The following is a 12,566-nucleotide window of genomic DNA, read 5'->3' as shown; positions in this document are numbered from 1 at the left end:
TGTTGATGGAAGAGTTCAAAGAATAAAATTTAGTCACCAAATCTTTTATATTTCTAGATAAATAAAGAAATTTCATTATGTCTTGAGATTAATGTTCTGTTTGGGATAATTTCCTTATTATTTTCTAAATAACTTTTTAATATAAAGATTTATAATTTAAGAATTTTTTGTAATTAAAAAGTTATTTTAAAATCAGTTAGAAAGCTGCACAAATAAGAAGCTATGGACCTCAAGCTATTGAGAAATTATTCTGTGCGGTCATCTGATAATTTGGAGGTAAATTAAAATGTGTCACGTCGTCTGGTACATAACAATGGTTCACAGCTAAAAAGTGTCATGACGTGTCCTGATTTGCCTTCGGACAACGTCGGGTGATTGCTCAGAATAATTTCTCGAAGCTATGGCCTAAAGAAGTTTTGGGTTTTTTTCTTCTCACTAGTAGATACATCTTTAGTAGATTCCACAACCAAGTCTATTTTATCATATTGTTCAGTAATCTCAAGTACCAAGTCTCCCTTGCTAATTAGTAACTACTATGGAAGTATCTAAATTTTCTATCCCCACAATAGCTTAATTTTCTTCTGGAATCTCCTGCAAAAGTGAAATCAAGAACTAGAGGATTTTGGTGAACGAATAGAAAATTATGGGATTTGGGAGTCCGCTATATGAATTTTTATTAGATCCGGACACCTGACGTAGCTCTACATTCGGACGCCAATAAAATGTCGCCACGTGCTCTTACTCTTTATCACGCGGCCCGACGACCCGACCCGGAACAGAAACCCGGTATTGCTATGTTCGTGTATTGCTAGGTATTGCTCGGTATTGCTAGGTATTGCTTGAAAATAATGAGAAACATCGCTCTGTCAAGACCAATACCGAGTAATACCGAGCAATACCTAGAAAAATTGGGGCATTGCTTGGTATTGCTCGATATTGCTAGGTATTGGTCTTGACAGAATGGTATTTCTCGTTACCGAGCAATACCGAGCAAAATCTAGCAATACCCTGGTCTGTACAAATCAGCTGATACATAGCAATATCGGGTTCCGGTCCGGGTCGGGTCGTCGGGCCGCGCAGTAAAAGTAAGAGCAGGTGGCGGCATTTTATTGGCGTCCGGATGTAAAGCTACGTCAGGTGTCTGGACCTAATAAAAATTCCTGCTATACATAGGCTCATCCATGAAAGTAATTAACCCAAGAGAAATTTATTGAAGAATAACAAATTGTGGCCATTGAAGTTGATTTCACTGTGAGCCCCACTCCATTTTACCTACGAGCTTGCTAATTATAAATATGATAAGAACATTGTCAGACTTAGTTAGAGAAACACCATATTGCACGCCTTTGTTCTTGATGGTGGGCTGATCCTTCTTGGCTTCCACTCTTTCAATTACCAAATCCGAATCGACCTGGTCTTCACAAGATTTATTGGAACGTCGGACTCAACAACTTCTTTACAGGACTGACCAAGTTCTAATTTTGTAGTCAATAAGTTATTAAAAACTGACTTAACTGTGCATGAATTTTGATGCGACTGAAATTAAATTTAAGATCATATGCCTTGAATCTCAATAAATTTAGAGTCAAGCTAATCAAGACTAACTCATCAAAAATAAAAGTGATATCACTTGAGTTTGAACGAGCCTAGATCACTAATTATAATTTTTTGAAACATTAATTGTGATACCAAATGATCTTCAAATCTTATATGCTTATTAGGGGTGTCAAAAAAAATTTTGGGTCGAGTTCATGTCTAAATCGAAATTGAGCCACATTCAACCCCCTGACCTAATTTGCAAAATGGGTTCACATTCCAGCACTTGAACTTGACCCGGGTTTAATCTGGGTCGACCCTACACAACGACCAACAAAGTAGTGATGTGTGTGTGGGTGTAGGCGCGAGCGCTTGCAGGTGAAGGGGGTGAGAACCCGTGCGGGCAAGCGTGGGTGCGGGTGAGCGCTGACGGGCATTGGTGTAGGTGCGGCATCGAGCATGGGAGTAGGCGCGGGGGCGGGCATTATTGCTGAAGCACTGCGGGTGAGAGCTGGTGCTATGGGTGTGGGTGTGGGAGTTTGGGACCACTGTGGCGCGAGGGTGTGATCCGAGGTAGATTCAAGTTGATTTCGGGTTTTCAGGTTGACTCGAACCCGACGTGAAATCGGATACGGATTATAAAATGGAATCTAAATCGACCCGTTTACAAAATAGGTTAACCCGAATCCTAAATTTTTCCAGTCGGGTCAAATATTGACACCCCTAATGCTTATAGTCAAATCAAGTAGTTTGATGAGACAATTCTAAAAAGCTTCAAATCAAGTAGTTTGATGAGACAATTCTAAAAAGCTTAAGATCACTTAATTATATCATCATTAAGGCTCATAAAATCTAAAATAACGATATATGATCAATGGAGTCAATATATGTTATTCAATTGAATATTCTTGACTATAATTACAGAATATACTGCTTTAAAAATTGTTAAATAGAGATCTAAACTCTCTACAAGAAGAGGGCCATTAGCTTTTAAGTTCAAGAAACATAGAGGCTTGGCGAATCCCATAACTTCTCCCTAGCACCATTGCCATCTGACCTCCACCATTGGACCATCGACACCCGACCATCATTGCTGGATGAAGCTTTCCGACTTCAATTGACAGATCATCGCCGTCTGTACTTCGCAGTCAGACTATCGTCACTCAACCACCAATGTCAATCTATCCACATGCCTCTCATTCCTGAACGACTTCGTGATATTTTCTACTAGTAATTGATGTGTAGGCATGGGCGGAACCACTACAAGGTTAGGGGGGGCAATTGCCCCTCCTCAAAAAAAATTTTTTTTTTATGAGAGTAAAAAAAAAATATTATAAGAGAGAAAAATTTTTTTTGCCCCTCCTAAAATTTTTTTTTGCCCCCCCTAAAAAACTCTTTTAACCTATATTGCTCTAAAATATCTATATATTTCTTCACATTTAGTTCTAATATTCTATTTCATGCTTTTCATGACTATTTAATTAATTTTTTTTTTCTTTATTTTTCTTGCTTAATTTTTTTTAAAAAAACTTGTTGTAATATATAATAATATTTTTTTAATATTTAATTATTTTTGTGTTGTATTTGCCCCCCTCAAAATTGAAGCTGGTTCCGCCCCTGTGTGTAGGCAAGCAAATCTTTTTAATCAATACTCACATAATAATAGAATTATTTCATTCATAAATGTTCATTGGACCTTCGCTTTTCTTGTGATTTTTAAAAATAGCCGAAGTCATTAGAAGCTTGTTTACTATTTGATCATATTCAACCTTGAGATTCATCGAAGTCGCCAAGGCTCCTCGCACAACTCAGCCAAGTTACTTGCCTATAGCAACAAGTTTATTCACTTAGCAATCCAATCAAAAAGGACGAGCTTGACACATTCAATCATTTGCATAAGTCTTACACTTCTAGCAATCAAATAAAATTTTTAAGTAGTTCTCTAATAGTTTTAAATTTGACTTTTTTTTAATCTTGTCCATGGGCGGAATCAAATTAGTTTTCGGGGAGGGCAAGCGGCAAACTTATAAAAAAAATAAAAAATACACATAAGGGTGTTAGAATAATTTATTTTACACAATAGTTTTTCACAAATTTGTTTGTTAGTGTTAGAAAATTTCAACAAAATTGGATGAAAATAACGGGAGGCTAAGAGGCTTTCCGATTTTTGAATGGGCAAATTGCATGAAAAAAAAATCGTCTGGGGCCAAAAAAAATTAGGAGGGACATATTACAAATAACACTTAATATACTAAGTTTTTTTTTTTTTTTTTCCCGTATGGTGGGGGGGGGATTGCCCTCCTTTACCACTACACATTTTTGCCCCTCTCCTCACCACTACATATTTTTGCCCTTGATCTTTTCTCTCTCTCTCTCTACACCATAGACTTTGATTTAACTTCAATATAACTATCTCTAGTAATCCATTATCGACAAGCTTCAAAGTCCAAAGTCTCCATTATTAGTAGCTTCGGAGGTATTATATGCTTATACATCTCATCAAATACATATTTTTTTTTTCTTACAGCTTCTTAAAGCAGCTTTATACATCCCATAAGTTAGTATTTGTTTGAAACAACCTAAGCTTTCTATAAAATAAGTTCTAAAACAGCTTATTTATTATTATTATAAAAAATAGCTTCTCATCATAAAAATTTATGAAATATAGTCTAAAACTATCAAAAAAAAAAAAAAAAAAAGAAGACAAACAAACTTTTATTATTGCTTGAAAGACTTAAAAAATAAAATAATGATAAAATTATCCGGATTGGCCCTTACTCTATAATAAATGAAGAGGAAATGTCATACATAAATAAAATTATTAAAAAGCTTAAAAATTTATTAATTTATATTTTATACAACCATCCCCACAGAACACAATATACTACTGAAAGTCTGAAACATAAGAGATGAGGACGGCGTCACGAGGCCATCTCTATATAACGAAGAACTTAGCCGTTGCGCAGAGCGCTCACTCCATCGGATTCGTCCCTCTCTCTCCGGCGAACACGAAAATTTCGCGACAATTTCATTAATTTTATAAATAAATGTGATAATATATATATGTATATACTCTATAACAAATAACAGTCCTCTCGTCTCTGAGATATTGAAATTCTGATTTCTTCTTTAAAAAGACGGACTTTTTCTTCTTTGTTTATTTATTACGTGATGAAATAGGAAATATTTCATACCGCGCTGGTTTTGGAGGTCTGGGTGAAGCCGGAGATCCGTCGTTTTTTCTCCCTGAATTAGGGTATTCTTCTTCTGGTTCTCATTCCTATTGCATCTCTGCAAACTAGTCGATTCAAGTGTGGGATTGCCGATTGGGATATTTTGAATCGAATCCTCTGTTTGTGTCGGTTGCGCCTCCAATGCACGCCGGAGTCTAGGGTTATGAATTTACATCGGTATTTGCGGAGATGATCATAAAGCGTTCGCACAGGGCGCAAATGCCGAGCCTCAAGCGTTGCAGGGCGGATTCGGACGAAGGAGGCGGGGTGGTTGGCGTTGGGCGTAGCGCGAAACGGTGGAAGAGCAGCAAGGGGGATTACTTCTTATTGGAGATGCTTGGGGATTTGGGCAGTTTCGCCGGGATTCCGTACGCCGCATGTAATGACTTGGGGCCGTCTACGAGCTCCGGCGAGGTCGTATCCGGGTCGATAGCCAGCTGGGGCCAGCCGCGGCGGCGGCGGCGGTCGCTGGCTGTGAGAACAAAGCGGGGACGTGCGCAGGTGCTTCCTTCGCGGTTCGGTGATTCGTTCACCATTGAAACCTGGAGGAAGGAGAAGTTCGAGTCTGGGGTTATTGATTCCGATTTCGGAGAAGTTAATGTGATTGAAACTGAGTCGAAGAATTCTTTCGAATTATTAGGAAAACAGGATTGTTACAGAGCGTGCTGGAATATAAAATCAATGAAGAAATCTCTTTCACCGAGCACTTTGACGTTTCTTCATGAGTCGTCGGAGGGAGAAGAGGTGATGGTTTGCCCGGTGTTGCCGAATCTAGATGAATCGGTGAGAAATTTAGGGAATATATCGGCTGCTAAAATGTCAAAGAGAGAATATCTAAACTCTTCCATGAAGTTTGCTGTGGGGGATGTGGTCTGGGCTAAGCCAGGGAACACATATCCTGCTTGGCCAGCTATCGTCGTAAACCTAACGCCACAAGCTCCCGAGCCAGTTTCTAAATCCCTTAACGTTGGATCCATTTGTGTGATGCTCTTTGGGTATTCTGGAAGTGGAGAAGTCATGGTATGCCTGTTCTGAGGTCTTTTTTATCATTATTTTCTCTTCAATTCTCTTCTTGGTTGCTTCATGATGGTTTGTTTGTAATGTGATTAAATTATGCAGCGCAAGTGTGCTTTGGTGAAGCAAGAGATGGTTTTTCCATTTATAGACAATCTAGACAGGTAGAACATAGCTAACTGTACCTTACACTGATAAGTTTAAATCATTTTTATATTGTTTTAATGGTGATTAAATTGTTGGCTTGCAGGTTCCAGGGGCAGACAGAATTATATAACAGTAAGCCCTCTGAGTTAAGGTTGGCAATAGAGGAGGCTTTCCTGGCTGAGCATGGTTTTATGGGAATGGAGGTGGATGGGATGGACATGTCCAGGCTGCACACATATCCTCGTGATCCTTTCTATGGTGAGTTTCAAGAAGCGACAGGCTCCAACCATGATCAGGAATGCTTACAGGTCTGGAAAATTAACTCCATGCTCAAATTTTCGTGATTTGGACAAGATTAATCATGTTACCTCAAAGTTCGTTCTATGGATAACATAGTTCAACTCTTATATGTTTAATTTGGAAGAGATTGTTCTATGCGGACATCGGACGGGAAGAACAGTTCGATTTTGTGTTCACAAAAGCGCAGCATGAACAGTAAAAGCACAATGCTTTTACTGTTCACAGAGACAAACTAGACGGTGCTTACCGTCCGGTGTCCCCACAAAATAATTCATCTTAATTTGAACCCACTTTTATATTATTGGACATATCAAATTTGAAAGAGAATCATCCACTACTGTTTTATCATCAACCCTATCAAATTGACTATTTTGCATAATTTTTTTTGCGAGCATAATATTCTCAAATACAATTTTAAAAGACAGAGATGAATCTATCACATCGATGATTATTTGTATATAAACATGATCTTATGAATTTGTGGAGCACATAGATTTGTAGAATATTGAGTTTAATCTCTATGGAAAAATATGTTGATATAAAAAAATTAATTATTAAGTGATTGTTATTTATTTATAAATTTAAAATTCTAAAGTTAAAAATGAGTCTACTAATTGGTCTAGCATTGGTGACACCACATAAAATGACAGCCTTCCGATGAGGATGCTTAGGTGGATGAGTGGCTTTACCCTTAAAGATAGGATATGAAACGAGCATATATGTGAAAAGGTTGAAGTAGCTCCAGTGGAAGATAAGAGAGTCGTCTTAGATGGTTTGGTCACATAAAACGGCGGCCTTCTAATGAAAACGAGAATTTAGATTTGACTTATGTTAAGAAAGATAGAGGTAGATCAAAAAAGACTTGGTTAGTAAATATTAGAAATGATATTTCTTTTGGCTTTTAACAGGACAATGGAGAAAAAAGGATTCATGTAGCCGACCCCACGAAGTGGGACAAAGGCTTGATGTTTTTGTTGTTATTGTTGTTGTATAGGTGACACCACATAATCTAATAGAGCTCTTGGTACATGATATTTAATGATATTGAAAAAACTTTATAGTGAGATGATAGCTGACATGAGTATTCTAACATGAGAAAAATATTATTAATGAATAGGATAAATCATTATTATATGGAGTCCAATTTTTAATCTTTTTGATCCACACCCTAACAAAATTTGCTTTTGAGGGCTTATAACTGGCAATGCGTCCGCTGACATTAGGTTTAGGTCATTAAATTCTCTTTTATCCGGACGAAGGAAAAAAGTAGGTTATGGATTAGTTTCAAAATTCTTGAGCGTCATAAATATATATATGTATATATAGTAAGCAATTCATTTGTTTTGATGAAACGAGGGCAAAGCCCATTTTAATTATATAAAAAGCATAATTAAAAGATCAAAATATGAGAACAACTCCAAAAAAAAGTTGAGTTTGGAGTACAAGAGCTGCATCATATAAAATGATAATGCTGAAAAATTCTCAAAAGATGGAAACAGAAGAATAAGATAGATAATAAGTTAAAACAATGCTTATGATGGTGACTTGAAAAATGCAGATTTCTTTTGATTTTCTTTGAAATGATTCTTTATTGTTTCTTAAAATTATTTTTTTAATAAAAAATTTATTTTTATAATAAAAAATTATTTTAAGAGAAAACAAAAAACCGTCACAAACAAAATGAAATGTCATCTATATTGAGACAAATAACAACATATTCACCCTACCCTGTTGCGTAAACCCGCAGGAAAGGCCATCAAGGGAAGGATAATTATTGATTGCTCCTATTGTCGAACCTTTGCACGCATGTTAATTCATTATATTTTATTTTGGCTATGAGCGAATTTAATCGCAATCTTTAAGGTGGATTTTGCTCTCTCTCTCTCTCTCTATTTTCACTAACCCTTCGGACATGCGTGAGTTGAAGCACAGCCCAAAGTGGCAAAAGCAGATTTTTCCCTTAAGTATAAAGAAATTGTTCGTCATGCTTTCTCCTGTTCCCCTCAACAGATTTTACTTTCTGACCAAGCAGATCCAACTATACACCGGAAGTCAATATTGCAACTAAGGTTTTTTAGATGATATATTTATTGTTCCTGTTCCTCGACCACTGTGAGGTCATTTTTCCCATAGGCGAGGTTTCGTTCCAATTTCAGACTGCATTATTCCACCTATAAAAGCCGTTGCTACTGCAGAAATATCAACTATGCTTGTTTGATAGATATGCGTAATTATGGACCATAATGATTGTGGACTTGACTTGTAAGATAGTATTTTATCTCCTGATCTTAATAAATAAGGCTGTTGTCAGTGCTCAGATTGGGCAGCTCCATCTTCGCTTCCTTTTTTTATTTTTTGGGTAAACTCTTCGCTTTCTTCTGGCACTCAATATTCTCGAAAAGACCTTCCTCAATCAACAGGTGGATTGTATGCATTCATTTCAAAATAAAAATCGCGTCTTTGATTTCTTCGAGCTTAATTCCTCCTCCTTGACTAATTATGCAAATATGAACGAGAATCTAGTAATTTTGATCACATCATTCTTTTAAGATTGAGGTGATTTTCATTAAAAGATGGTTAGCTAGTTATGGTGAAGTACGAATCTCACCTTGTCTTGTTGGTTGAGAGCTTAGGCTTCCAACTAAGAGGTCTTGGGTTCGAGTCTTTGTGTATGCGTTGTGTGTGTGAGTTTGCCTTACATGGCCTAAATGTCCCAAAAAAAAAGTTATGGTGAAGTAGGAATCCAAGTTCTGCTAATGTCATCTGCATCGCCCAAAAAAAAATTATGACGTCAGAGAATAGTTTCCATGAACTTCAGAAATGTTCTTAATGCACATAGATAAGATTGCGAAAGCGCTCCGTCCTCTCAAATGTCTATAGAATGTAAGCTGAGTAGTTGACTGTTAGACGGTTTAAGGCATCTCCAACAGAACTCCAAACGCTTCAATGGCATCGCTCGCAAGCTCCAGCCGAACGGTAAAACTTATGCTATTTGGTTGCGGGTGAACAGTGGGAAGCCAGTATTGGTGTTGCACTGTTCATCTTCACTATTTTTCAGTCTCTACCGAACTTGCCAAAAAAACGCGCGAAAGAAGAGAAAGACCGTTACCTTTGCAAAAGGGGAAAAATGGAGTTCGATTGGAGATGAATCATGACTTTTTTTAGTTTCACGACATTTTGAAGTGAAACAATGAGATTTTTGGTTGGAAATGCCCTTAATGTATCATGCAAATCGCAAAGAAGATCCTTTGCTTGTGCCTTGGCAGAAATCAAAAGAACCTTTAACGGAATGAGGTAGCTAAGTATATGTAGAGATACTGTTATTGATTACTGCGCTGTTTGCATTATAAAAATTTTATTGCAAGGACTTGTCGACCTATGCACATGCTTCTCGATTCTTCCTTTCAAGCCCTCAAATGCAACCTTTGGTTAATGTCTGACAAGCAAAAGTTTATTTGTTATATTTTTGTTGAGATTAACTATTCTATGATATTCATGGGGAAATTATATGTCTTTCAAGTTCAAGACTCTTTCAAAATTCATAGGCTAATTTTTCTAAGCTTATTTTTTCTGTAGGACGTGAACAATCCAGGCCTTCATTGTGACAATTATGTGGCTTGCCTTTCAATTGCAAGCATAAAGAAAGTGAAGGGTGATTTAGAAGGCTCGGTGAGTCAGAACTAAATAACAGTCGCTTAACAAAGTTGTTTGACTGCTCCGAGCTATACCATTCTCTGTACTAAACCGCTAATTGGTTTGTTTTCTTGTTCTACAGCTTTTGAAAAAAGCCCACACCAGGCAGGTCTGTATTTACGTTGGATCAGTTTAGTGTGTAAAGTTATTTTGTTATACTTGTATTCCCAATGTATGCTTGTTACTTGACTATTAAGTATATTCCACTGATTGAACCTTGTTTTCAATACTAATAGAGTCTGGAAGATGGTGATTATTCATCTCTTGAGTGCGAGTTGCAGAATAAGTTTGATTTACCAGATACAGAGAAGAAAAAAGAACAAGTTAGGTATGCATTTGAAATCTGGACCTGTTGAGCTTCTATGGGAATTGCCTACTTATTATGCTTTTCATGTTTACGGGGATGCTATGACAGAAATTTGCAAGTCTCTGCACCCCAGAAGATTCTTGTTTGCTGTTGTGGTGTGGAGGGGACATACTTACCTGAGCAACATGTGTAAGCACTTTATTTTAAATATCGGAACTGTTGAGAAACATCTAATTTCTACTCGATGTTTTAATTGGAACTAATTTACTATTTGTCGGTTGAGCCTGATTCGAGATGGTTGTCATATCAAACTAAATACCCTTTTTTTCCTGGGAAATAGTAGTAATCAATTACTATAGATGTGAAAATACCATAATATTTACAGAGGACCTGATTCAATAGCACTACCCTTTTCAAAATTTGCATTTTGTCTCCAACGTTACATTGATAAAGAGCATCAATGACGATGGAAATTAGTTTAATTGGTTTCAATGACTATCGCTTATTCTAGAGTTGGAGAAAATATTTGTTTTTTGCTGGTTTATCATCCGAGACACTTTGTCTAGTGGATTCTCTTAAATTGTTAGATTTCGTTTATGTTCACATCTTCTCTGAAATCTTTTCCGAAGGAGAAAAGTTGTCAGTGTGTTCATCACATGTTAATAAAGTTATTGCTAAGCTCATATGGTTTATGCCTATGGCAGGGTGATATGTCATTGCCACACTTGCAACGGGAAAAAAGCCAAACTTAGTGAATGGGAGCGTCATACAGGTTGTAGAAGTAAAAAATGGAAGATCAGCGTCAAAATCAAGAGTACCATGAGGCCACTCGGGGAATGGGTTTGTTATAACGACAAACACTTGAATCATTATTATTTTATAATTTATGATTGTAATCTTTCACCAAATGAAATTTCCTTTGTTCGTTAAATTATATAGCTATACCTTTTAGATGAAACAAAAATATCGTGTTTGTTTAACTTAGGCTCTGTTTGGGACAGTTTTTTTATTGTTTCTTAAAGCTGCTTTTTAGTTAAAAAATTAAAAAATTTGTACTAAAAAGTTACTTTAAGAAGTAGTAAGAAAGCCGTCTCAAACGAAGTCTTAATGTGGTTCATGGATCACCAGCTTTACCTATAGTTTACTTCTCCTGCATGCCTTGATGTTGAAGTTACTAGCTTTCGGCTCATTTTCTGCTCATCAGAGTTCAAGTTGTTTCTTTTAGAAGTATCGTTAACTTTAGTTTTTTGATGGTGCTATACAGATTCACCACCATTTTATTACCTTGCAGATTGGACATCACCTTAACAATACAATACCAGCCAATCACGCTAAACAACCGTCTCTTAAAGAGAGAAAACAAAAACTAGTTACTTTGTTGCAAGGTACTCTCTCGTTGATTTCATTGCCATTTCATTTATACGGGCATCAAGTACTCGAAGACTGAATCATACTTAGTTGCATTTTGTTGTCATCTTAGCAGAGGCTTATGAACCAGTCTATGCTAAATGGACAACTGAAAGGTGTGCAATTTGCAGATGGATTGAGGACTGGGATTATAATAAAATCATCATTTGCATCAGGTATTTTGGCCTTTCTCATATTTCCGCACAGAGTTCTTCCAGAATGAAAACAGAAACATACAATGCAGTTAAAAATAAGTATATTTATTAAAAAAAATCACAGATGTCAGGTAGCTGTCCACCAGGAATGCTATGGGGTGAGAGGTGAACGAGATTTCACATCCTGGGTTTGCACAGCATGTGCAACACCTCAACAAAACAAGGAATGCTGCCTTTGCCCAGTAAAAGGTATGTCAGATACATGAAATGATCATATTCTTCCGGTTGAACTAATTTAAGTTTAAAGTTCATTTTTTCCTTCCATCATTTGCGGGACATGATTCTCATATGAATGATCCGTGTTTATGTTTGTTGACACCTAGGGGCGGATTTAGATTCTTTTTTTAGGGTGGGCAAAAGTTTCATTAATTAGACGACGATAATAATAATAATAATAATAATAATAATAATAATAATAATAAATAATAATAATAATAATAATAATAATAATAATAATAATAATAATAATAATAATAACATCACATAGTAATAATAATAAAATAAGATTTTTTAAAAAAAATTAACCAACATAATGCTATCAAATTTATAAGAGTAAATTTTTATCATTTATTTGCAAAGAGGAAAAGTTTGGAACTTCAGATGTATGGGCAAATAATGCAAATTGGGTCATATTAGGACAAAATTATTTTTGAGGGGGGCAGAATTTCAAAATTATCCAACTTATACAATTTTTTTTTGAGGGCTCGCACATGA

At 36.3% G+C, this 12,566-nt stretch overlaps 1 protein-coding gene across 1 annotated transcript in view; it reads left to right on the top strand.

Moving 5' to 3' along the window:
* The first annotated feature begins 4,548 nt into the window (after window positions 1-4,548).
* LOC110094707 (histone-lysine N-methyltransferase ATX4) overlaps window positions 4,549-12,566 on the top strand; it is a 36,214-nt gene continuing 28,196 nt past the window's right edge. Inside the window, exons 1-11 of the mRNA XM_020820004.2 lie at window positions 4,549-5,789; window positions 5,889-5,947; window positions 6,034-6,238; window positions 9,807-9,899; window positions 10,006-10,032; window positions 10,160-10,251; window positions 10,339-10,419; window positions 10,935-11,070; window positions 11,522-11,615; window positions 11,714-11,813; window positions 11,917-12,041. Of these exons, the coding sequence (XP_020675663.1) occupies window positions 4,959-5,789; window positions 5,889-5,947; window positions 6,034-6,238; window positions 9,807-9,899; window positions 10,006-10,032; window positions 10,160-10,251; window positions 10,339-10,419; window positions 10,935-11,070; window positions 11,522-11,615; window positions 11,714-11,813; window positions 11,917-12,041 (1,843 nt within the window). The 5' untranslated portion in view covers window positions 4,549-4,958. The remainder of the gene's footprint in view (window positions 5,790-5,888; window positions 5,948-6,033; window positions 6,239-9,806; window positions 9,900-10,005; window positions 10,033-10,159; window positions 10,252-10,338; window positions 10,420-10,934; window positions 11,071-11,521; window positions 11,616-11,713; window positions 11,814-11,916; window positions 12,042-12,566) is intronic.

This window comes from Dendrobium catenatum, unplaced genomic scaffold (assembly GCF_001605985.2).
Source record: "Dendrobium catenatum unplaced genomic scaffold, ASM160598v2 fragScaff_scaffold_243, whole genome shotgun sequence".
NCBI classification, from domain to species: domain Eukaryota; kingdom Viridiplantae; phylum Streptophyta; class Magnoliopsida; order Asparagales; family Orchidaceae; genus Dendrobium; species Dendrobium catenatum.
The sequence above is the reverse complement of the archived record's forward strand: the minus strand, read 5'-3'. Positions and strand labels throughout refer to the sequence as shown.